This window comes from Cygnus atratus, chromosome 3, assembly GCF_013377495.2.
Source record: "Cygnus atratus isolate AKBS03 ecotype Queensland, Australia chromosome 3, CAtr_DNAZoo_HiC_assembly, whole genome shotgun sequence".
NCBI classification, from domain to species: Eukaryota; Metazoa; Chordata; class Aves; order Anseriformes; family Anatidae; genus Cygnus; species Cygnus atratus.
Genome location: NC_066364.1, coordinates 3900480 through 3926648, shown reverse-complemented (window position 1 = coordinate 3926648; position 26169 = coordinate 3900480). Strand labels below are relative to the sequence as shown.

Sequence of the window (26169 nt, the reverse complement as noted above, 5' to 3'; positions counted from 1 at the left end):
ACTGAACTTTATAATGATGTTAGTTCAGAATCACAGATATTATAATACACACTTTGTGGATGTCTTCCTAGCAGAGAGACTGTCCCATTCTGTTTTGAATACTAAAGAGGAGAAGAAAACAAACAGAACCAGAGCTGCACAAATGCTGAACGCTAAGTCCCTGCCGGAGAGCTGAAACGCCGTATCTCATTGCTAAGGTTTCCAATCAAGTAACAAAAAACAACCCCCTTAGAACAGAATTTGCATTTATATGTACAAGAGGAAAGTGTTAAAAAAGGTGCCCGCTGCCCAGAAAATAAGGTAAAGCTCATTTATGTCTCATAAAATACATGATTAACCATAGTTAACCATTAATTCAGCTGCGCAGCATTAGAACTGCTGCTCAAAGTTGGAAAGCATTTAATATTATATATTGCTGCTGCTCAGCCTAAATTGTTTTGTATGTGTGTGTGTGTGTGGTTTTTTTGCCTCCTTTAAATGTACACAATATTACAAATTTAATTTTAAGCTGTTTGAATCAGTCTGTAAAAAAGATTTGATTATACCTGAGTGTTCTGGCCCCAGTTTTTCCATATCTCAGTAATCTTGGCGGTAATTGGCTGATTAGCTCCCTCACACTCCATCTCTGCCTCAGTTTCCATGGTAATGTTACAGGAGCTATTATAGATGAGAACTTCATCTCTTTCCACTTTAGGGCTGAAACGAGAAGGGAGGTTAAATGGGGTGTCATCAATCTTAATGAAATGCAATTATTTTTACTCTTATTAATCATTGCAAGCCATTAGCTTGTGGCAACTCCTGGCCACCATTTGTCAAACTTTGCAAATTTCTGTAATTTTGTTTCCATTCTTTTATTGTTTATTTGTTTTTTTTTTTCCCCCTTTATCTGCACACACTCGCAATAAAATACATGCAGTAAATATCTCTCAGTGATGCCTTTTGCTGCTTCCCCAAACTATTGCAAACAGTAGCAAATGCCATTCGAGGACCAAGGAAGATACGTGCAGACAACAGCAAGGGAATCAGCAGCGCTAGGATCAAAGATGGACTCCTACGTGGGGTAGGGTTTGTTCACATCTCCCCCTCCCCATCCTACTCACACTTAGCAATAGGGAATGAATAACTTGCAACTCCCCTAGGGCAAGTGGAGAAATTGGAAAAGCCACACAACTGGCTAACTGGTCCCTAATTCCAACTGTGAAAAAATGAGCTCATTTAGGGGTTCCAATTCCTGCTACCCAGTTGATTGCAATGATGCTTTGTTGCTAGCATTGGAACATTAACTTAGTAAATTAATTAAAGTTACTTAGCAGCCCAGACTAAGCAGATTCGATATATGTGCCAGTTATAGTAACAGACATTTGCTCTAAAGCCTCCCCTTGCACAGGGGAGAAAAGTAATAGAAAAGGTGGTGGGGAAGAGATATTTTTCCTGGGTCTCGCTGCTGACAGCTGCTGACTTCGGTAGCGTTTTATTATGGGGAGCTATAGGATTCACGATCCCTCAAAGTGAGGGGAAAGCTTCCCAATTTACTTCTACAGGCTTTGGGATACTCCGGTGCCACTTTACATTCCTTTCCCTGGTTCCAGCCCCCAGCCCAGGCTGCCCCCAGCCCCATCCAGCCTGGCCTTGGGCACTGCCAGGGATGGCGCACCCACAGCTTCTCGGGGCAGCCTGTGCCAGGGCCTCACCACCCTCATTGTGAAGAGTTTTACTCAATAAAACAGGGGATAAGATCTGTAGGACCAGGATTTGCAGAGGTCTTCAGTGTCCCAAAAGCCTCATCTCACTGGATTTTCTGGAGAGCCAAATTTAGGAGGCTTAGAAGGCTAACTTCCACCAAAATCAACACAGCTGGAAAGCCACCACCCAGAGCTTTCTCATGAGCCTGGCGATCAGGACAATTTGATGAACCTGAAGTTTTCAGACCAGGCTGGATGCAAGAGCTCACTGTGCAAACAAAGAGCTGCTCTGACAGTACAGTTATGGGCTGTTTGGTTTGGTGGCCTTTGTCAGGGCAGCGGGAGGATAATTTGTTAAAGGAAACAGCCACATCAGCAGCGAAAAAAGGAAAAAAAAAAAGTCTTCTGCAAGTAGCTGAACCTTTTTAACAGTGAATTTTTATTTCTATATTTAAATGAACCTTTCCCTCTGCTGTATCAATAATCAAAAGCCAGCCGTAGGGAACTACGCTCGCTTTTGATAGTGACACTTTGAGAACTGCTCTTGTCCTGTACAATAATTCAATGGACTGGTCTCTTTCAAGACTGCATAGTACTTCTTTTTCATGCTACAAGAAAAAGCTGCATCTTTAAACAACCAACAGTTTTAAAGGAAGAAGGGGCTTGTTGTTGGCTCAGTGCAGGGCCGAACTCGCTAGCCACTGCAGTCAATGGGAGGATCTCCGATCATGTCTTCTTACAAAAGGTTAACAAGCTTTGCTTGTAGGCAAAGAGCCAATTCCCCCCTGTTCTTGAGCAACTGCATCTGAAACCCTGATGCTGGATGCCTGTAACAAATGGCAATGTTTAAAGGAAATGCAACAAAAGGGGCGGATGGCAAAAGGGAATTCAGGGATGTATCCATGCACCAGTGACGTGAATGGTAAGATTTGCACCTTTCCTGAGGAATATGCATTTGCCATTGTGTGCATAAAGTACAGGCTTTCGGACAGACTACAGTAGTAGAAGCTTTATTCAAACCAGTCTAAAGCTAATAAGAACAAACAGGAAAGATATTATGTGTAGTGAAGTCAGCGATGATTTCGATAGTTTTGTCCCCATCCTGGGATGAATATCTGCAAAACTCATACCCATATCCTTATTACTGCTGTTCATTATAATTATTCCTTAGAGCAATCAATGTGTATTATTTCATGAATTCCCCAAATAGTTAATTTTTAGTTTGATCATTCTAATTTTCACTTTGCTGCAAATTCCATTACTACTTTGAAATCAAATTTTTTCTGAAATGAAATTTCAGAAAACATTTTCAAAAGCTCTGAGGTAGATCATTTGGATGACTTTAAACTCTCTCTTCCTCTACTTTTCCCCATACTTTTCCGATCAGGAAACTCGTCTGAAATACATCTATCTTCTCTATCTCCACTCTTCTTCAGTGAGACCCAGTTTAGAGACACATACACCAGGAAAAAAAAACTCATCAAGCCACTGGAAAATTCATTAGCAGCCCCAGTTTTAATTTCTAAATACTAGATGAGTGTGAACACAATAGGTAGAAAAGTTATAACAATAAAAAAAAAATAAGGTTGGAAAAATGGAGAAAAAGTAGGTTAAAAAAAAAAAAGAGTTGATTTGATTTAGAAATATTTCCCTGTACCTGGAGCATTAAAACTTGTTTCTGGGACATATAAAATTAAATTGGGCAAAAAAACAGTGAAGATCAATAATGAAGCAGCCATCAAACAGACTGCCTGACTTCTCTCTCCATTGTTATGACATAACCAGCTCAGGTGCAGACCTCCCACCCACTCACCCTGCTGGCACCAGGATGGAGCAGCTGCAGCAGCAGAACTGGAACAACCCACACCAGGAAAAGGAGCAAGAAGGAAAAGCATCATAATAATCCACCCACCGTAGATGCATCTTTATCTGTAAAGAGCTGAGCACAACTTTGATGCTCAGGGAGCAGAAAGCAATAACCAAAAGCAATAACCTGGGGCTGCCCCATCACTCTCAAGTTTGTGGGTTACCTGGCTTAGGGTTACACTGATGTTAGCAATAGCAAAGCTTAGCAAGACAAGGCAAGGCTCCCGGGGTTTCTTGGTTTGAAACAAATCATTGTGGGAATGACAGAACTATTGAAATCAGCTTAATTTCAGGCTATTTTTCCACTCTAGCTCTCTCTATTCCTCTCTCCCCCAGTGAAACCATCCTCCCTATCTCCCAGGATGCTATCGGACATTACCGGTGCAAAACAGGATTTTGGACACACCAGTTGGCCAGCTGTATTTTTCTACTGTCTGGCCCACAGGTTGCTGGCAAAAAGACAGGTTAGGACAGAATTCTATCCTCCTCTTCCTCAATAAGAAACTAATTTATTTCTGCCTAGCACAGATTTTCTCTAAACTGACAAAAATTTCATATTTCTTAAGACATTCATCCCTTATATGAAGCCCAGCTCAAGTTTATCAGAGCTCAAAAGCTGATAAGGAGGAAATGACAGACTGACAGGCTGATGCTGTAGTTAACTACTTTTTTTTTCTTTTTTGTAAACAAGTTAAAAAAAAAAAAAGTGGTCAATGCCACTTCTGCTGTCCTCCTTTGGTAAACACCAATTTGTTTTATTCCCTCAACACAGGGTATCCAGAACTGCCTCTGATGACTCCCTGCTGTCCCGCTGGTGACAATGTTGGTGGTGGCATAAGGACCAGATAAGGATGAGGATCAAATCTCTACAACTTCGCTGAAGTACCTGGACAGTACCAACGTGCACCAGTCAGGAATGCCTTCACCATCTAAACAAAGCATCTAAACAATGCATTGCAATGATATTCAAACTCTCCATTTAAGAGCTCAAGTGTCTTTGGGGAAGTGCTATTCATCTGTTTATTCCTTAATTCAAGCCTCCCTCTTCCTCCTTGAGGCTCTGCAGGTTTAAGTCCCCACAGCTCTATTAAAGGCATTGGTATTGGTACCAATTTTCACTCCTGGGCAACTTGGCCTTGGATTTGCAGAACCTGAGTAACTGCTTGAGCGTCCTTGTTGAGTAAACATTGCACAGCGTGCTGAATCTTCTCTGCAACTTTTTACTCATGAAGCTGCTTAGAGAGAGGAAAAAAAAAAAAAAAAAGGCTTCTGCTTTTCATAATGCCTAATCTTTTTCCCCATTGGCATCCACCAGATGTTGCTTTGGATCAGAAGATAAATATTAAAACCTAAGAAGGAACAAAGCAGGCTGTTTACGAGATGGATTTTCTGATGTCTCTCAAACACTTTAAAAAGGTGGGAGGGAAGGAGGGGGGTCTAGAGGTGCTTTGATAGACACAAGAAATGAATTTCACGACCCAGCGGAGCTCTCTAGTGGTCTCAAAGCTAAATTGCTCTGCTGGAATCAGCTGAAGAATTAGCAATCATCTCCTTCTCCAGCCCATCTTTTGGCAGGGGAATGCCTTCTGGGGAATATTCCTCATGGATGGGCCTGCTCAGATGTTGGAGAGAATCAGAGCTAACCTGGCAAAAAGTCCGGCCAAACACCTCTGGGAAGGGCCACTGTCGCTCTGGTGCCACTGAGGTCGGCTATCCTCACACAGGTACAGGTAGGACACGGATCCTCGCTGCTGGTAGGAACCCACCATGACTTGGACATCACATTCGATGAAGGTGGATCTGTCTTCTTGGCAGTCAGCGGAAGAATGTGTCAGGCCACAGAGAATGGCCAAGGATGCTGCAAAGACAGGAAGCGAAAAAATAACCCCAGACAGCCTACAGACTACTGATGGTAAGCAGATTTTGGCTACTGATGGCTATCATTTGATGCTCATGTCCCAACCTCCCTTTCGGTACATCCTTTCTGAGGGTGGGTAGTGTTTCGTGCAACTTCTTCAGTCCCTTTTGCCTTGTGTGGGCCAGCATAACTTCCCTTGTGGGACAAGCATCCAGATGGTCTTTGGGATCAAATGACCTCACATTTGGGAGGAGGTAATTAAATAAGAGTATGGGCATTCCAACTGGAGAACATGGACCATGGTTTAGAGACCAGGTGTAAGGCACATCAGATGTGACCACTTCTGAGATCTAGCACAGCTTTGAAATCCAGAATCAGATTTACTGAAAGCATTGCACAGCTTGGAGTGCTTCAAGGGGGCTTGGGTGAATGGGGAGACTGCTTGCTCCAGACTGACTTGAGACTTGGTCTCATTTTGACTCAGAGTGGTAGGAGGTGTGATGGGAGCAGCTGCACAGTTTGAAGTGTACTTAAGGAAAAAGAGATGTGAACAGAAATTAGATTTTCATACTCCAAATCCAGACAAAAAAAACACTTAAAAAAAATATGAACTTCCATTGAAGATCAAATCAATTGAAATTATTGTTTCTTTGTTTTTAAGAATCATTTAAGCAAGCAGAGATCAAGACTGTTTCCTCTCAAATCCCTCAGCATGTGAAGACTTCTCGAGAATTTTTATTAAACCAGAATTAATCAAACAGTTGTAACAAACTCCTGGAAAGTTCTGTGAACAGTATTACATCCTGCACTACAGCACACAAGAGTGTTCATCAAGTATCAGAATTGCAATAGACAGGAGTTTATCAAGAAAGAATTTTCCTGATTTGCTTTTTTAAATTCTAGTTTGTTCCAAAGGTTTCTTCTTTGCTGGAAAAGTATCATTATCAATTAATATCTTAGCTCTTAAGTAATTCTGAAAATGGACTTTGAAATGGAAGTAATGTGAAAATGCTATATTTCCTATGGTAAAAGATTTAAGATTTTTGCTTCAAATGATTTAATATAAGGTATTTTTGACAAGTTTATGATTGTTTAATGTTAAGGTATTGTTGTTAAAGGTATTTTTCAAAAATATTAAACCTGCCATTTCATCTGTTCTGAAATTCAGAGACAGAATCCACATTTCTTCTGTATTTTTCTTCTCTGGATTTAGAATAAGAAAAAAGTTCCTACATCTTCACATGTTTTGCAATATGCTAGATCTTTTCCCCTCCCAAATCCAGTGACAATTCTCTTGTTCGGCATCGATTCAAACACAACCAAACACAGCCCCTGCTTCAAAGATCTACACAGAAACATGAGACACAAACAACAGACAGAGAACCCTACCGAATGATGCTATCACGCCTCTATTATTGCTTTTATTGTCCAGAAATTATGCCTAGAGACACCTGAGCTGTCCTACAGATCCCACAGGAGTCTCACACCCAAGTTTGTTTCAACGGACATACACACCCGTGTTTTTGTAAATGAATATCAACCAAGAGGACTAAACACTATAATAAACTTGCCTTTGCAACATTTTTACCCGTGGCAGAACCAATTCATTACAATAACTTCTTCACAATAAAGCTTTTTTTTCAGTCAGTGTATATGTATATGTATATGGCTGAGATCTCCTCAAAACTACTGAAGAACATCCAACCAGTGAGGATGCTGTCCCTTCCCTTTCTCTACAAGACCACAAGTTTCCCGTGGACAGAAGGAGAATTTGGTCCCATTCCACAATGGGGTATAACAGCTTCTTCTGCCTTACTAGTGACAGAAAAGGCTGCGATACATTCAGATGTGGTAATGGAGACCATCCAACTAGGTTTGATGTCTAATCATCTACAACAGTAATAAAGGAAGATTGCATTCACATTAAACACTTGAGGAAGAATAAAATGAAAAAAAATACAGGCTCGGGAGCTAATCAAAAGAGATTTTGTTTTTCTTCTTTTGCAGTCCTGAAAATAAACTGGAAGCATTTTCCTGGGTCACTAGTGGAAAAACAGCTGAACCCAACTTTAGAAAATTTGGGAAATTGGAAGTGACCCACAGAATCTCCAGACCCAAATATTTTCCTCAGTTCCTTGCTGCTGTCAGATGGTTAATGGACGTCACCAGAAGATATTTTCTGCATAGCCCTCAGAGCTCGGCAGAACAGCCTGTTGCCATTTGGATACCCCTGAAATTTTACATGGAAATCCTTGCTGAAGCACCCCAGCACCCTCATCTCAATGTTATCATGCCTATAGGAATGTAGGGCCCTGCATCCTGCCAACTGCTGAAATTATTTTTAACTCAAACAAACTTATTTATTTAACAAATCTAAGCTAAAGAATGTGGCTAGAAAGGGTTTTAAAGAGTTCAATGGAAGCAAAATCCAAGAAAACCCTACTTAACCTCAGCAGCAAACCTTGAACCACTTTCCCCCTCTCAGGCAGAAGGAGAGAGGGAGCTGATCTCCACACCCTAACACCTCTGTCCATCTGATGGGGACACCTCTATGTGGGGAGGTGTCCATTTCTCAGCCCTTCCTTGAGGTTCTGGTATTCCCCTATTCTCAGAAGATTTAATACTTTTCTCAGTTAGGAGGAAGTCTTGGCTTTTCATCCCGTTCCTCTAACCATTAAATGCAAATATCCCTTGGCTGTAAAAAGCTGCCATTATCTCCTGCCACAACAGTAAAAATAAAAATAAAAAAGAATTAACTAAAGATTGCAATACACACAGCACATCCTAAAAGTATATAGTGTGCCCGTTCCGGGACACCTCTCCCTACTTAATTGGTTAGTGTTTGAACCTCAGAATGAAGCTTCTTTATGCTTTAACTACTCTATAAAGATAGAACCTGCTGATCACACGTTGTACAATCCCATCACTAAGATTAATGCATTCATCCCATCACGGCTCCCCTTTTGAGGTCAGACACAATGGCAGCCAAATCTCTGCATGTTGGTGACGGGTTAGGGACCCACTGCCCCCAGCCCTCTCTTTGAGGGATGCTCTGGCTTAAACCAGGAGCCTGGGATGTTCAGCACAAGGGCTTTGTTCTGGGTCACTGTTTAATAACAACTGCCGGACATGTGATGAGACTAAACCCTACAGGAGTTCCAAGGGCAGCTGCAGATTGATTGAACAACTGCCCAAGGAGTCTCAGTGCCAAACCGCACATCCCCAGTAATCCACCGCTCACAAAACGGACCGCAGAGCATAACATTAACTTGTGCTTAGCAGAGAAAACAAAAAGTAAAAAATAAATAAATAATAACGGTAAAAATAAAAGGGAAGGGAGAGGAAAAAGAGACCTGTTAAGGTCAAGTCCAACCTTTGCCTATGAAGAATTGCTCCCTACGAGACATTCATTTTGCACAGCCGGGTCCCAAGAGGTGACTTTGCAAACATCTATTCCACCGCCTGACAGATCTCACTGTCAGAACATTCTTGCCATGTAATCAATATGCATTTTTTTTCCTCTTTTTTAATTTCATTTCCAGATTTGAAGGGCAGAAGGGACCATTTGGACCCATCAGAAACCCTCACTGCTACTCAGACTCCAATTGCCACTGCATGCCCTCTTCAGATCTCCTGCACTTACTCATACAAATAACCCCATTTCCCTGGTTATAGTCCCCTGTGGCCCTACCCCGATGCATCGCCCTGGGACATTTGCATGGCTGCATCCAAAGCTCCTTCCTCTCGCTCCTTTTGCTCCATGCAATGAGCTCCACCAAGCTATGTCTCTCATTTAAACCAGCCTCATTTCATTTCTAGATTTTAATCTGAATCATCATCTCTAAATATCAACTTTTACCAATGTAACCTGGCCAAGAGCAGGTCAGGGATTTGCCAAAAGAGATCCAAAAAGCTGTTACATCAGAACCATAAAGCCAGGTACGTTATTCCAAGCATCCTGATGCAGCCAGGCAAAAAAATACATAAATAAAAAGCTGAGCACCACGCTCAGATATTTCACTGATGCATCTTCCTATCAATTCACCTTCTTTTAAAGATACTTCTACACCCTCACCAGTGTCCAACATACAATCTCAAATGCTGGTTTACTGCAAAATATATATACAGTACTTACCCCAATATCACCTAATAGGAATATTCTGTTATTTTCTCACCTGCCTCAAGCTTCCTGCCAGCCTTCCCATTTTTCACAAGAGCACAGTTCAATCCCACAGACATTAGCCCTTCGTTCTGGAAATTTAACTTGAGATGAACACCCCACACCTCTATCCACACTCCTCAACAGCGTTGCAACACAAGTAACAAAGTGAGAAACAGGGAAGGGAAGAGCTCTCAGGATCAAGCCAGTTATCTCTTTACCAGACCTTTAAAGACCGGTGGGCCAGTTTGGTGTTTTTTTGCTGTTTCTCATTGAAGGGACTCTGCTTTTGTCAATTTTATCATAATTTTTTTTAAAACTTTAGAAGTTTAAAATCAACTTCCAATCTGATTTTTCTGTAGCTTGCTAAAGACAGTGATTTCATAAAAGTGCCTGGGCTTGCATCCCAATTCCTTGTGCTCTTCATCAAGCACATTTCAGTACCTGGTATGCCCAGGTCTCACCAATGGTCAAACCAAAACCTTGCTTCAGCCCCTACTCCTAAGGAAGACCCCATGGGGCAGGCTCATAACTGGATCCTGTTGAGACCGGCAGTTCCTTGCATCTTAGAAAACTGCCTGTAAAGCGGGAAAGAAGTCACACTCCCTACCTGCAGAGCTTTCTCCTATGAATTTAATCACACAAGCAAGCCAGATAGACTGGCTGGGGATTCCCACATGAATCTCTCACCTTAAAGAGGCCAGAGACAACACAAGCTAGCACTGAGATCCCAGGGCAGCGAGGAGGTGTAAGCTGCAAGAGGCAAACTCCCCCAGGCAAAGAGCAGCAGGTAAAGAACGAGGTGAGGCTGGACTAACTGCACTTAACGCCCTACATGGTGGGGGATGCAATCCCCTAAGTATTAGGGGGAACTCTGGAAAGCAGCACAGATGTCATATGTAGATGTGCAGCCCATGTTCAAACCTCTCAGGGAGAGCAAATAGCCTAGCAAACTTTTACAGACTTAGTCAACCTGTACATACATCATTGACATACGCATGAGAAGTGTTTTTGGCAATTCGACTGATGAGATGTGCAAGGCTGCAAAATCCAGTGCAGGAGATAGAGGGCTTGTCCTGTAAGTGGACTAAAGCAGGGTGCGTGCATCCCTTCGGTTAGGCGGGCTTCGCCCCCCTTGCACCTTCTCTTCCAAAAACCACAACCAGCAAGCAGGCAACAATCAGCGTTCGCCTGCTGACATCTAGTGCCAATAGAAAACACTGCGGTCCTGCCTCTTACTTATTTTCCCCAGGCTCCCCCCTGCCGCCTTACCCCCCAGTGAATTTTGAGCACAGTTATTAATGTTGTCGCAGTTTGGATCAATTTGATTACATTTTATTCTGCTATTCTTTCTGCAATAACCAGAATGGCTTGTTTTATGGTCTGCTTTTTTTGTTGTTGTTGACACTCCAGCATGTTGCCTTTGAACAAATAATGATAAACAGTTTTGTGGACTGTGCCCAGATCCAAGAAAAAGAAAGAGGGAAAGAGAAGGAGAGGAGGAGAAAAAGCTGAGCTCTTCACAACTTCTCAGTGTCTCCTTTTGAGTGCAGGGGATTTGACAGCCTCCCTTTTCTTTTCCTGGTATTCCTCACAGATGGAGAAGCAAACCATTCTAAATGATGGGAGCAACTTCAGAATTTCAGAGTAACAGAGGCTGGAAGGGACCTCTGGATGTCTCTCATCCTAACCCCTGCTCAGAGCAATGCTAAACTTCACGTTGGATTGATTTCTCAGCAGCTAATCTAGTCATGTTCTGACTGCCTGCAAGGATGGAGATTCCATATCTTTGAGCAAAACCCTAGCAATGTACCCTGATGGAAACCCTCAAAACCACCATTCTTCCAGATCCCCCCAAGGAAGAGAGATCTCTGGTCACCTGGATGGCCACAGAATGGCAATGATTTCTGGAGGAGGTCTCTCGATGCTCTCCTAGCACCAGAGCTATGGAGGTGCTGAAGTGGTGTGCTGCCAAGTGTTGCAATGCTGCAGCACCAAGGTAGTCCCTCTGTCCATGGGATTTGGGGAATGGCATATATCTCAGGGACTTCAAAATCTGAAATACTGCCTCTTGCAAGACGTTAGGAGCTTAATCCTGTGCTGCCAATGGGGGAAGGAGGAAGTATGCCTTGTTCAAGAGTGTGCCCATTTGTAAGCATTTCCTCCAAAACTGGGGCAAGCTCTTCTTTGAGAGAGCTAGAGAACATGGCAGCATTCCCTGCAGTGTTGCCTCTCTCCAGATAAAGAGCATGCTTTGGCTGTGGGATGATCCCATCCTGCTCTCAAGGAATTCAAATCCTCATCTCCAGCTTCCCAAAGGTATGAACTGACTGTAGCAAGGTATTCGTTCTTTCTTACAGACGTTCACCCTTTCCCACTAAGCCCCTACCCTGCTGACACTGTCCTGCCATGCAAAAAGAAAAAAAAAAAAAGCCATTTAAGGTAGCTCAAGTCATTAAGCCAACCATGGGAGCCGAGAGGCACTTGGGTGCCCAGCCCAAGGCCCCCATGCACATTTTATGTGAGACGGTTTTCCCAGGGAATAGCTGCCACAGGGAACTGCTATCACTTTGCACACCTCAAATATAGCCACAAAGCATGTGTGGCAGCTCCGGCCACAGGTGGATCCAGTCCAAAGCCTACAGCCGTTGGTGCCAAAACATCCCTGGCAGCAATGGACTTTGGGCTGAGCTCAAAAAGCAGAAGAGGCTATTTTGGCTCCTCTCCTCTCTCCAGGGCTGCTTCTACTTTCCCCTTGGGACAAGATACATTTATGACCACTCCACCTTTTGGGTCAAGATGGGGTTTTAGAGGACGTTTTTAACGCAACACCAGGTTTTGCGTCTTAGCTGACCGTGTAAGCGTGGGGCAAGGCAGCTCAGGTCAGTCGTCTTTGCGCTGTCCAACATTTCACAAGGCATGCCGCAGATTGTCACTGAGGTCTGCCCTGGGTCAAAACCAGTTCCATGCAGGTGAACCGCTCCTCCAGCCAAGCCACCTTGGAAAAGGACAGAAAGTGGGATTTAAGTCACAGTGCAACAGCTAGCTATCATCAGGGGTATTTTTTTTAACTCATAATTTTGGCTTATGTATGAAAAATAACAATTATCACAATCCATCACACCGCACCCCTTAGATGAGCTGCAACAGTTCCTCATGACTTACCCCAGTTGTGATACACAGCTGTCACCACCAGCTGAGAGGAGAAGGTCAGGTTGGAGGAAGCCCAGCCCCTGGGGACATCCAGGCCCAGCACAGGGTACTCTCCAGCGGGGAGTGGAGGAGCTGAGCACTGCAAAGTGGAGCGAGTGATGATGACACCACCACAAGCAGAGTTTCCAACAAATACGTGGATGGTGTCCATCTCTGTGACATGGGATACGTTCATCGTTAAAAGGAGGCCAGTGGCAACAAGCGAAAGGAAAGTTGGCGTAAACTCCTCACTGTAGCTTATGCTTCCAATGCCATAGGAGGTGCCATCTACCGTTAGCCTCACAGCCCTAGTGCCATGGCCCGGAGGCACCATGCACTGGATAGCTACACAGGTGACATTGAGAATGAGGCACGGGTGATAATCAATGAGAACAGAAGTCATGTTCTTTCCTCTCAGTGCTGAGCCTGCCAACGTGAGCAGGCCTCCACCGTTGGTGCTGAAGTTTTGAGGGTAAAACCTGTGCACCTGGGGTGTGATGGTGACAACACCAGATGCCCTCCTGAAGCAAGCTTGCCCATTTATCCTGTTGGATATGGAAACTTCATGCTCCCCTGGGGCAACACAGTCAATCTGGCACTTGATGCTGGTCTCGTTCCAGAAAGTTACCTTGCAGACAACCTGGTTATTCACATGTACCACAGGGCTGTCGCTTGGCCATGCCAACCTCTGCCCTGTGATCGTCACATAGGTGAATGTCCCGTTGGTCTCCCAGGCCACCAGATCCACAAGGGGGGTTGACTGCTCATGAAGGTGGAGTGTACAGTCCCCAGGGCAGACACTGCTGATCCCATTGACAGTCACTGTGACATTAAGAGCCCAAGAAGCCTCAGCCAACTGCTGGTAAGGCAAAAGTTGCGCCCCTGGAAGGACAATGCAATGAATGGCATCGTTATCAGAGCTCTGGATCTCACAGGAATAATTACCATCCAGACTGACCCGTACCATGTTCCTCCTGGATTTTAAAGCAACACCAGCTATAGTAAGCAGCATTCCACCACAGATTGACCCTTGTGATGGGAATATGGAGGTTATCCATGGAGTTATTGTGAGGGTCTGCAGCCTTGCTGTCACACGAGCATATCCGAGCTGTCTCTGGATAACACACACAGGGTAAGTCTCAGGTTCCAGGTTGCCCAGCGGTAAAGAGCACTCATAAAACAATGCAGACTCATTGCCATGCTGAAATTCAAGCTCACATTCACTGTCTCCAAGCTTGGCCACGGACCCAGTGATGTTTATCCCCTGGATGCTCAAGAGCAGGCTGCTGGCTGAGATTTCTGTTTCAACACTGGTAATCAGAGGTGTCAAAGCTCTTTGGTAATAAAAGGTGGTGATGTTTCTTGCAACAGGAACATGCTGAAGTGAGCTACTGCTAATGAGTACATTTACTCTGACAGACATGTCTTGAGAATCTTCATTAAGCAAATCAGCAGCTGGTGGGGTCAGGCACCAAATGGTCTCTTCTTCCAAGCAGGTAATCAGGCAGGTTTGCCTGTTCATTGAAACAGAAACCAGGGACTGATTTTGGCTAAAGCCAACCCCAGAGATCGTGAGCAGTGTTCCACCTTGGGAGAAAAACACACCACAAAAGACAGAAGGACATTATGTGTGGGAAAGAAATTAACGGCCATCTTTGAACATTCACAAACCATGATAAAGCTGATAAGCATAGCAGTCTTATCCAGGCTGAATGGAAAAAAGAATTAAGTCCTTTTTTTTTTTTTTTTTGAACAAGACAGCTACTGACAACAGCAGCCAAGTATCAGCATAATCCTATGTAGACAAGAGGCTGATGTTGTAAGATAGCCAGGGACCATCATGGCAGCAAAAAAAATGTAGAAAGCAACCACAGAATGGAAGGAAGCAGTGGTGAGAGGACCCCTGAGACTGAACAGAGACTCAACTCTTCAGGGAACGAGACTTGTTAGAGAGACAAGTGTGTTGCTAGTAAAAATAGCTTGGTCCTTTTGCATACAGGGAAAAAAAAGATGTGGTTATTATTATTAAAAACAAACAGGCCAGAACCACAGACCTTCCTTCAATCTGCAGTTCCACCCGGTGCCTCACGCAGAGGGACAGATTCCAGATTTGCCACACGCAGATGGCCACTTGCCCTTGAGGAGGCGGCCAGAGGAGCTGACGCAATAATGAACACTTACAACTTAAAGATATCCCCTACCTATGTGCTCCCAGTCAGCACCATTTAAGATGGGGAGAACAGGTAGGGGAAGAGAAGAGCAGGTCCCCCACTCCAGGGGAGGGAACTCTGACCAAAGCTTCCCATGCATGGGCTGAAGGCAGGCAGGCTGTCTGTTTTCCCCTGGGGTTGCCTGGATTTTTTGTTCTTCCCTGGGCCTTCATTTGTGACCACGGAAGAAGACAGCAAATATGTAAGTAGACTCTTGATGTGAACCATTCACACAGAAAAATAGTTGAAGAGAAGTTAGACATAAGGTTGTGACATCCAGCTGTGGCTGCCCTTGTGTCTAGTGTTGGAAGCTGGAAGTTTCACAGAATTACCATCGTATGCAGCTCCAGTCATATAATCTCCCTAAAGCATCCTACATTTGGGAGGCTGGTTATCTTCGCTCTGATCCTAGGATGTGGCAATGGAGTCTCCCTCTCCACAGTCACAGGAGAAAGAGTGTTGAGGGGCTGTGCCACCCACCTGGCAGCTGAGAATAGGTACCCATTATCTGGGATAAGCGTGAATCCCGATGGCTGGATTTACGTGACTATGCAAAGAAGCACTGTCACCCTGTCTGCTGTGTGCTGAGAATAAGACCAGCACTGAAGAGCAGCAGTCCGGATTTTAGAAAGTGATAATGAAAAAGTTGCAAAACCCTCAGCATTCCCAATTCCATGCTTCCAAGCCTATAGGTGCCTCACTTAAAGCCTGCTGAAGCATCTGTCCATCTTCCTTTACTTTGCTTTCCAGTGCCCTGCCTTGCTTAACCCTCTTTATAAATTAAGCCCATGCCCTTCCTTTTCCCATGGCCTGGCTGAAAAATAACTTGGTTTTATAATGGGGTTCAGTTTCAGTGAGCTCAAATTCAGAATTCAGAAGGCCACACAGGTGGTACACACAGCAAACAATAAGAGATAAGAGGTGAAGAGAGGTGCTTTTTGTACCAATGAGATCCTAAATTGGCTTAAGCCCTTCACAAAACTACAGCCAAGAGTTAATCAGTTATTTAACTTCCAATTTACCCCTAAAAATAAAAGAAAGGTGCAATATTTTTTCTTAACTTAGATAATTCTTCAAAAGTGATAACCTTTGCTCTCTGAGCTCTCATCTTTAAAGGCTTGAGCATGTCACAAACTACTGAACTAATCATGTACCACAAAGCCTGAGTTTTGTATCTTTAGGTGAGTTGTGAGGCTGGGAAAGGAATGTGTGGAGAACCTGCAGTTACATCACAGGAATTTGTTTTCAAAGGGTTCATGTAATATTCACTAAATGGATTCAACTCTCCTCCCCCTCCAACCACATGACAAAATAAACCATCTCAAATCTGTGTTTTAAGATTTAAAGTGAAATTTTTGGTTTTTAATTCAGTGATGCTTTGCTCTGAAACACAGTTGAATGATTTCCCATGTTTAAAAGACTGGAATGGGATTAATAAGTATTTAAGTTTTGATTAAAATTAACACTGAAAAAGGTTTGTTTGTGTGTGTGTTTTTGTTTGTTGTTGTTGTGGGGTTTTTGTCTTTTTGAGTTAACAAGACTAAATGCTCCATCTGGGATCAACTGAAAAAAGTGTTTGCCTGAAACCACGATTCTACCCTGCCTACCACTTCATTTCCACACAGAAAGCCATAAAATTTGGAGGCGTAATGACTGAAAGATACAGCACAGATGAGTCAGGTGTGGGCGTGCTTTCTTTTCCCAAAGGGAACATGCAAAGATACATGAGCATAGACTTGGGGAAATCACATTCGAAGCACAGGTTCCCCTGAGCCAGCCGACCAGATTGAGAGATGCTCACTACGATCCCACGTTTCCAGGCTGCTGCTGTCTGCCAGTTGGTGTCTGCATAATGAAGAGTCACAGATTTAAACACCCTCACTTAAACTGATATGAAACGGGTTGCCCTTTCCAGTCCTGCAGGAAAACTGTGCCCTTGATCCCTTTGACCTCCATAAGTGGCTGCAGATGTACTGCCGCTGCTTACCCAGAAAGGAGCCGCAGCACGGCTCGATGCTGAAGATCTCCGAGACGTAATGGATTAACAGCTCGGCCCTGCAAAACAAGCAACACAGAAGGTTTGGGTTTGTTTGGGGGGAATTGTTTGTTTCTATTTTTCCTCTCCTGCTGCAATGCTATTCTTTCTTGCAAATTCCTCAAGATTAGAGGGCCAAATGCCCACCTGGTACTTTCCCTTTTCTTTGTGTCCCCAAGGAACCACAGCAACAAGACCACCCAGTTTTCCAGGTGATTTGAGCTATGTCTGTCAGGAACCTTGTCTGTTGGCAGCCTGTGGGCCAACTGCAGTCCGTGCAACACAAGTGAATTGCCTAAACGAAGAAGCAGGAGCAAGAGGTTTCTGCTAAACAGATCCCAGTGTAGCCATGCCAACAGACAGGAGACCCCAGCTGCCTCCCCTTCTTTATTCCCCCCATGGGAAATAAGTAGTGGAGATACTGCAGCAAGAGGAAAACCAGGCATAACCTCCCAAAGCCCACTCAGACAGGGGTGTAGTCCTGCTTCTGTCCCACTTGCATCTATTTTTCCTCCTCATCACCCTCCTTTCAAAAACAATCCCTGCCCTGAAAAGACACAGTACAGCAGCAAACATTCCCAAGCCTGCAGTCCAGCCCACCAGAGATCAGGGTTGCCTTCTGAGATGACCCATCTCCCTCCAGTCTCTATTCCTGGAGACAAAGTGATGGTGCTGCTAACAGACTCCAGTATAAAATGGGATGAAGCCCTGTGCATCATCCCTCTGACCACAGGCTTCCTACTTGTGAAGTGCATTGGTGCAACAGGCAGCTTAGGGTGGTTTTTGAGCAACACATGCAGCCCCTTCCCCCTAATCCCATTGTTTCAGGATCATTCCTAGCACTTGTCATGGGTAAGAGCTGCATAGCTCAGAAGCAAAACTGTACTGCTTGAGAATGCATTGTTGATCTCACTTCCAGGTGGGTTTTCCCCTGCATTTTAATTCATTTATACTGCATTTGTCTAGGAAAAAACTCAGTGTCACCTTAAAATATAGAAATAGAATCATTTGAAAACTCTCCAAACAAAGCATATTTTTTCCAAACTAGCTTTTGTTTATTCTCATGAAAAAAAGTGTTTCTTTTCTTCTGCTATTTTCCTACAGCAGGATGTATCTACATTTGACCTGAATTTGTGAATACCTTTGATTGCCTGAATATGCATTTTTCATCAAATCAACTGTTTTTTCTAAAATGTTTCTCTCCTGCCTCTTACTGATCTAAGGGGAGTTAATTGACTAGCATTAGCAGTTTGCTGACTTGGGTTCCACAGATCAATAAGTGTCTTGATAATTATTCATAATTTTATACTATACAGCAGATTTCACCGTTAGGTACAGGATTTTTGAAAACACCTTTATTTTCAGATTAACCCTAAAATACCAAATAGGATAGAGAAGGAAATTTATATCTTAAGTGCACAAATTCACACTACCTGTTTGATGTGACAGCAACACCATTGATGATGACAGAAACATTGTACCATCCCGCAGCCAAGGCTGGGAGGGTCACGTTAACACCATGGTCCGTCTGTGCTCGGATCTGTGCCCAGGAGTGCCCAATTTGGACCTTGACATCTGCCCCTCGGTAGCTGGTGAACAAGGATATTCCAATCTGAAGCTCCTGACCCCCTGGAGAGGAGAACTGATGAAACCATTTCATTTTTTCTTGCAAGTTATTTTAGCACTTGTAAGCATCGCCTGAGGGTGAGTGTGGAGTCTCATCATCCCGAAACAGGTCCAGTCTCGTCCATCACTCAAAACTAAAATCTAGGAAACTGCAGTGTTCCTGTGTCCTATTCATCCCTTGGCTTCCCTGATAAGATCAGCCACCAAGGTTGTCTTGAGACATTAGTACTGTGAACTTGGCTATGCTCATCTAGAGCTACTACTCTCAGTCTTCTAATAGATATTTAGGGTAAGATCTATATCTCCTTAACATAAATGCCTATCCTAAATATCCCCAGTTACTTAAGAGTCAAATCCAGACTTTCTAAAGCTCATGAACTGGAGCTGAATGAGGGATTTCTCCTAAATCCCCGACAATGATCCACACCACACTTTCCAGCGTTAATTTTGGAGGTATTTAAACTTTAAAGGAGCCTCCCACAGCTAAATGAAAATTTCCTTGAGTGCCTAAAGTCAGATGCTCATGAATACTCCAAAACACCTTGTTTTCAGGAAACAGGTCACTCTCTCCTATTTAAGCTCAGTTGTGAGTTAAGTTATATTCAGATGAGACAGAGTACTTTCCCTTACTTGTGTATTCTGTAGTAATAGAAAAGGACAAGGCCTGTGGGGAAGGGAATTTCATAACTTAAATTCCTCCTGAAATAGCTTAAAAATGTAGGCTGGTATGCTTCAGTGCAAATAAAGGCTCTGAGATAGCTATCTGCATTCAAGGAGGAGAAACAGAGCCTTTATGGAGTGATTCATCTTATTCTGAGGAAGATATCCAAAATAGCTCTGGTGAATCCCACCACAAAACTGCTAATTTCTCTTCACAGACCACATAACAAATGCAGTCAGAGACATGTTTAGGAGGTAAATCTCATCCCACCGTCAGCTCCGAAGGATGTAGGTTCAGTTGCTCAGCAGCAGGAACACACGGGACCAGGAGGAGTCTTCCAGTCCAGCTCCCTACTGTCAGACAGCTACACTACATAAATCCCTTTCCTAAATTCATCAGGCAAAAGGTATTAACAGCCCTTTACCATGTACAGATGCTGCCCAGCCTGACACACTTGTTTACCCACAGCGTTGATCCAGAATAACTACTGAGGACCAGCTGAGCCAGAACAGCTCCATTTTTGTGCATTCCTCTTCCTCACTTCATCACAGAATCACCTAGGTTGGAAGAGACCTCCAAGATCACCGAGTCCAACCTTTGACCTAACACTGACAAGTCCTCCACTAAACCATATCACTGAGCTCTATAACTAAATGTCTCTTAAAGACCTCCAGGGATGGTGACTCAACCACCTCCCTGGGCAGCCCATTCCAATGCCTAACAACCCTTTCGGTAAAGAAGTTCTTCCTAATATCCAACCTAAACCTCCCCTGGCACAGCTTTAGCCCATTCCCCCTTGTCCTGTCACCAGGCGCGTGGGAGAACAGACCAACCCCCACCTCGCTACAGCCTCCTTTAAGGTACCTGTAGAGTGCGATAAGGTCGCCCCTGAGCCTCTTCTCCAGGCTGAACAATCCCAGCTCCCTCAGCCGCTCCTCGTAAGACTTGTTCTCCAGACCCCTCACCAGCTTCTTTGCCCTTCTCTGGACTCTCTCGAGCACCTCCATGTCCTTCTTGTAGCGAGGGGCCCAAAACTGAACACAGTACTCGAGGTGCAGCCTCACCAGAGCCAAGTACAGGGGGACAATCATTTCCCTAGGTCTGCTGGCCACACTGCTTCTTATACAAGCCAGGATGCTGTTGGCCTTCTTGGCCACGTAGGCACACTGTGGGCTCACATCCAGCCGGCTATCAATCAATACTCCCAGGTCCTTCTCTGCCAGGCAGCTTTCTAACCACTCATCTCCCAGCCTGCAGCAGTGCTTGGGGTAAAATATTTTTTTATTCTCTTTCTACAGGAAACAAAAAGAGAAGGTCATATCCGTGATGGACACACAAACAATACAGCTCCTTGCAGAGGAAGGACTCAAGCACAGAGGCCAGAGCCAGAAAAAAAACAAAAACCCTCAGATCCACAAATGCCAACAGGACATGAATGCAGAGCAGCCCCAGCAGGGGTAATCACAGACTTATCCTTCACAGATGAAAAAGGTGACCCTGCTCAGTCTCTTGGTAACACCGCGCCTATGTGGTCGAGCCCCTTGCGGTGCATACTGAAGCTCTTTGTGAATCCTCTGGAGAGTTACACAAATGGCTTGATATATCTAGAGATTAAAATATAACCCAAAACCAGTAGTGTACCCCACCACATCCCAACAAGTTAGCCAGCAACCTCTGTTAAATATCCTTCTATTAAGGGAATTCCAAGCACTTAAAATCTAGAAGGCTACAGGGTCTAAAGACTCTACAGCCAGCAAAACAGCAGAAGAAAGCTCCAGAAATATAAGAAACTATCCCTAACCCTGAAAAAGACTACACCTTACGTGCCTACTTCTGCTGTTTTCAGATACTCACTGGCACAGGCAACTTGGGTGATACCCTTCCCTTAAACCCTGCTCCATCACTTTAACACCAAGGTTGTAACTTTGATAACATTTGACATACAGGTAAAGACATAAGGTCACATTCACAGTAAGACTCATAGTTCTGCACAAATCATAAGAGACCTAGAACCACAAAGCAAACACGCAAAGTAACACCATCTTCCTATCCATAAGCATGCTGTAAAAAGTTACTCACCTGAAGAAGAGCTGCATGCAGTAAAGGCACCTACTACTATATAGCTTGCTTTACTCTAGAAGAGCCTACTAGTTGTTACCTCAAAAAGACATACTTACCTCTCTCAACTTCAAAACACATCAGCCCATACACTCTGACCTACCTAAAGAACCATGCAACTGGCTGAGGGAAAAACAAAGCATTTACCCCCAAAGAGCAGCTCAGGCAGAAAGGGCTCTCTGGTGGGACACCTGTGGCTTGTATACCATTAGGCCCACCTGGCACCCAACCAACCACCTGGGAAAGGGGCGGGGTAAAGCAAAAAAAAGTAGAAATCAAGCAGGATGACCAGCAGCTGTGTTGTTTTTGTTTATCTGGCTTAGCTCAACAGTGTGTAAAGCACAGCACAGAGAACTGGGCTGTTTCTAGAAGCAACAATTCCTGTGTTTTTGCTGCAGTTTTGAATATTGAAAGGACCAAGTAAGTAAATGAAACTATTTCAACTGGAATTAGCTCAAACCTTTCTTCACGCTTTCTTTACACTCATGGGGGATGAAGACATCTCTATATCAATTCTCTTAGATTTACAGCTGTTTTCTGCTCTCACCTTGTCTTAAACAAAGTGAATTTTTATGGGTTAACTCATCCTTAATAGAGACTCAGATACAAGTAGCAATTTTGTCTGCCAAGCAGAGGCCAGGGTCATTTGGGTCTAACACAGCCCCCAAAGCTGGCATGAGCCCTGCAGCCTCTGAGAAACTTCTCCTTTCCATGAAGCAGCAGAGTCTGTATAAAGCTCCCCTCAGCTCCTCTAAGCAGACCTGGAAACCAACAGATTTCAATTCAGCACGCACAGAGTCAAATAAAAATTTGAAAGCCTGTGAAGCTGAATATATTAATAACATGAACTCTTTGGACTCTTGGTCAATTGTCAGCTTAATCCTAGATGCCTGGAAGGCATTGGTGTAATTTATTTATTCTTTTTATTACATAGGAGGAAAAAACTATATTAAAAGCTGAAGCCATGGAGGTTCTAAATAGAACCACCGTTCAGGAGACACTATAACATAGAGGAATTTCCTGCACCTGGGCTGCCCGCAGCTAGAAAAATCTCCCCTTGGTGCTATCGTACCTGAATAATATTCAGATGATAAAGGACGTTTTCTCTTATTTATGCATTCTGGGGTAATAGGAAATAACAAGGGCATTGGGGAAAGGAATGGAAATACTAGGTGTGCAGCAAGAAGCCCGCTTTATCACCAGCACAGTCATCTCACCCCTCGCATCCCCACTAAGTCTGGCCACATCACTGAGCTGGGGGGAGCTTTGTTAAGATGTGTACTGGAGGGGTTGGAAAAAGAGAAAGAAAAAATCAGAGTGTACCCTTGGAAAAAGGGGGATGGGGTACATAGAAATCACGATGTGAATCACAACCCTAAATAAAGCTTTTCAAAGGACAGAAATGCTAAATACTCCATGGTGTTTACTCAGGATTTTGCCCCTGCAAAGCCTGTGAAGTCTATGTTCATATTCAAAAGTAATGGTTCGCCAGGTCAAATAGAAGGAAACTGGTTTGGAAACAGTAACTACCAAAATGAGCACTGCCTCTCTTTTGCTTTCAGCAATGCAATACGCATGTCACCTTCTGACTACAGCTCACCCTTTGGGACCCCGGAGAAGTGCATTCTCCAAAGTTCATTTCTCCTGCCACTGAACCTGCTACCAAAAATGAGTGGGTGGGATTGTTTCAGAGCAAAGTTAGAGAAATATAACTCAAAAGGAACAGCATACTGTACTTGACACTCTGTGGACATGATCCATACTGGGCTAAGGCAAGCAACTCATTATCTTATGTAAGATAGAGAAAAAAGAACATAAAGAAACCAGGCGTGATCAGAACCTGCACGGGGCACAAGGGCTATAAGATAAAAGAAAACAACAAAACAGCATCACATCACCAAACCACATGGACCTCAATTCCTTCTGTCCCACCACCTTCAGAAATAACAACAGTTCTGCAGATGATGTCCCATACATGTCCGCTTTTCACCTGCTATGCCACTTCTGTTCCTGCTCAGTGATACAACAGTAGGGTTTAAGGAAGGGTCATATTGGAACAAGTTGGTGACTGTTGTTGATTGGTACCCAGAAACTAGTGTCACGTGGACAGCAGCATCTTCTGCCCCCTGGAAACAGAAGTAAGGAAAACATCAAGCATAAGAGCGCACCAATAGAAGAAAAATAGTTATTTCTCATATTCACGTATTCATGCATCTCCTACACTTAATAAGTCAGGCACATGGCACTGCCAAATTTGCATATACATTAGACTCTACTCAAATGTGTGTAGTTATGTTGTCTCTAAAGGCACATCTATGGAGAATTATAAATCTCGAAACAATCACAGACTACGCAGATTTTCATTTGCTATATCTGCAATAGTGGAAGTCATGGGCATAGACTGTTATATCTCTACACTTAAACTGTTACATGTAATTTTGCCCTGCATCAATGAGCACTGCTGCTAAAAATCCTTGGGCATGTTTTTGCATGACACACAGATGAAGTCCAGATATAAACGGGATGACTTGGGGCTGTAGAGGGTTCAGCAACATGAGTAAGAGCAATTCTCCCAGGCATGTTTAATCTGCTGGCAGACACTAAGCTGAAAGGGGAGACATGCAATTTTCCTGGAGTTAAAAGCCCCAGTTTTGTTTGTGTGAGGTTTAGCTAGAGATCATCCAATCTGTTGGGTTTGTCAACTGTTACAATGATTTTCATAAATCTAACAATCTATTGTTAATTAGGCTGGTCTAAACTGGAGTTTAGACTGTAGGTGGAGTCCAGGTTAAACTATCCCATAGCCTAGACTTGGCTGATAGACTACCATTTGCCCTTCCACCAGTGTAGCTCAGGCCAGGACAACATAGAAAGGCCTGTAAGCTCTCCCCATACAGCTGACTGTAGCCAAAAATACATGGTTTCTTACCCGAGAGGGAACTTTACATTCAATTCTTGTTGAATTTCTGGCATCCTCCAAAATTGGGCAAGGCTGAGATCCAAACAACACCAGGTTTACCCCTTCCAGACCAGTCCCCCTGAGAGCCACTCTCAGTCCTCCTACAAAACCAATTATTCCGTTACATCAAAGACGTGGAATGGTCTTTCTGACATGCAAAAGATTCTTTTTATTAATAGCAGACTACAAAAGGGAGTACTGTCTACTGCCTGATCTGATGATGATCAGCTTCCCCTTTGCTATGCCCTGGCTTCTTCTTTCACTCAAGATCCTTCCTGTTTTCAAATCCAATTTGAATTCTTGTCCATGATACCAGAGGACTGGGTTTGTTTCTTAGTTTATTTTTTAATGACATACTTATTTAAGCCAGCAAGGTCTGGTCTGTGATCTCCCCCTTAGAAAGATCCCCAGCTCAAGAATGAAATAAGGAAGGAAGGAAGAAGCACTAAGAATGAAAAATGAGCTTAACACAGCAGGTGCTTTCACAGTTCAAATAGCTGCCAAGCACCCCGCTGTCAAAAAAGCCTGTAGCATGTGTCTAGGAAACTTAGGTTAGACAGGGGACTTGGCAGGGCTTGAGTCTTAGCAGAGTTGTGAGCAAAGTCAGGGGGCTCAATTCTGTGAAGCACTGAGCAACCTCGGTTCTCATTTGTGCCAGCTAGAGCTAAGCATCTTCAGTCACATGCAAGATCACACCCAGCACAAGTTAGGCTTGCGCTTGGTCTTTCTGCAGTGGCCAATTCCAGCAAATAGCCAAGGCGGCCCCTCTGCTTTTTCAAGTGAGCAGAACATTTCAAAGAGGAATAGAAAAGAGAAAAATAACAGACATTAATGGCAATTCTAACCTGGACTTACTCCTTTGATGTGGTTCAGAAGAAAAAAAATAAAAAGAAAAATTCCTCAAAACTTACAGCTGTTTGCTCTAGGTAGAGTGCCAAGGACATTCTCGCTTCAGTAATGCAGAGTTTTGGCACTAGGGCAGGACAGACAGGCTGCTCAGACAGGGATTTCATTATCACAGTCACGCAATAACGTGCATGTGCTATCAGGGCCCTATTATAACTACTGAGCTTTTATGATGCTTTTCATGTATGATATAAATACACTTCTATAGGAAAGACTATAATATTAGTGGCAGATCTCTTGGTATGTTTTCCTCAAAATATAATTTCCTCCTAATTCTCAAAACCACCAGAGAAGTCTAGAAGTATCATCCAGAATTCCTCTAACTGGCAGCAAAACTGGGCAAACAGCAATCAGGTACGCTAACAGAAAGCTCATTCTGTTTGTGGGAGCACAGGAGTATCTTTGGAAAAGCATCCCACGCTTACAGAAAGTTAGGTCATGGTGAACTCCCAACATGGCACCTCTGAGACCAGTGATATTTTGACAAGAATGACCTGATGCAGCAAAGTACAAGCTGCTTCTAGCCTGCTGCCCTGTACCATTAAGTTTGCAGGACCAGAAACAAGGAAGAACTCAAAACTGAATACACTCGGCTTATGTGATAGTTGTCAGATAAGGAGCCTCAGATTTAGAGTACAAAATTCATGCGTGTTGTGTAAAGACTAATGCTCTTAAGTTTTGATATCTACACATACCCATATGCAATGAAATACTGCATATGTGCACTTTACGATAAGATTGAAGAGAGGTATTTTAAATGGAAGAAATTAAAAACACAGATGGAAGCTGTAATTCTTTCCAATTATAAATGTTCAAGGCATATGTAGTGTAAGATAGCATTATACTTGCTTTCTTTTTAATGAGTGACAGATCACTGTAATTGGGAGAAGAGCTGGA

The 26169-nt window shown here is 43.6% G+C and overlaps 1 protein-coding gene across 1 annotated transcript in view; it reads right to left on the bottom strand.

Moving 5' to 3' along the window:
* Positions 1-26169, bottom strand: part of PKHD1 (PKHD1 ciliary IPT domain containing fibrocystin/polyductin) — a 254443-nt gene that overhangs the window by 194914 nt on the left and 33360 nt on the right. The window contains exons 27-34 of the mRNA XM_050709748.1: positions 24337-24467; positions 23398-23533; positions 18436-18631; positions 16955-17022; positions 12731-14344; positions 12420-12563; positions 5193-5406; positions 546-696 (exon numbers count right to left, since the gene is read on the bottom strand). Of these exons, the coding sequence (XP_050565705.1) occupies positions 546-696; positions 5193-5406; positions 12420-12563; positions 12731-14344; positions 16955-17022; positions 18436-18631; positions 23398-23533; positions 24337-24467 (2654 nt within the window). The remainder of the gene's footprint in view (positions 1-545; positions 697-5192; positions 5407-12419; positions 12564-12730; positions 14345-16954; positions 17023-18435; positions 18632-23397; positions 23534-24336; positions 24468-26169) is intronic.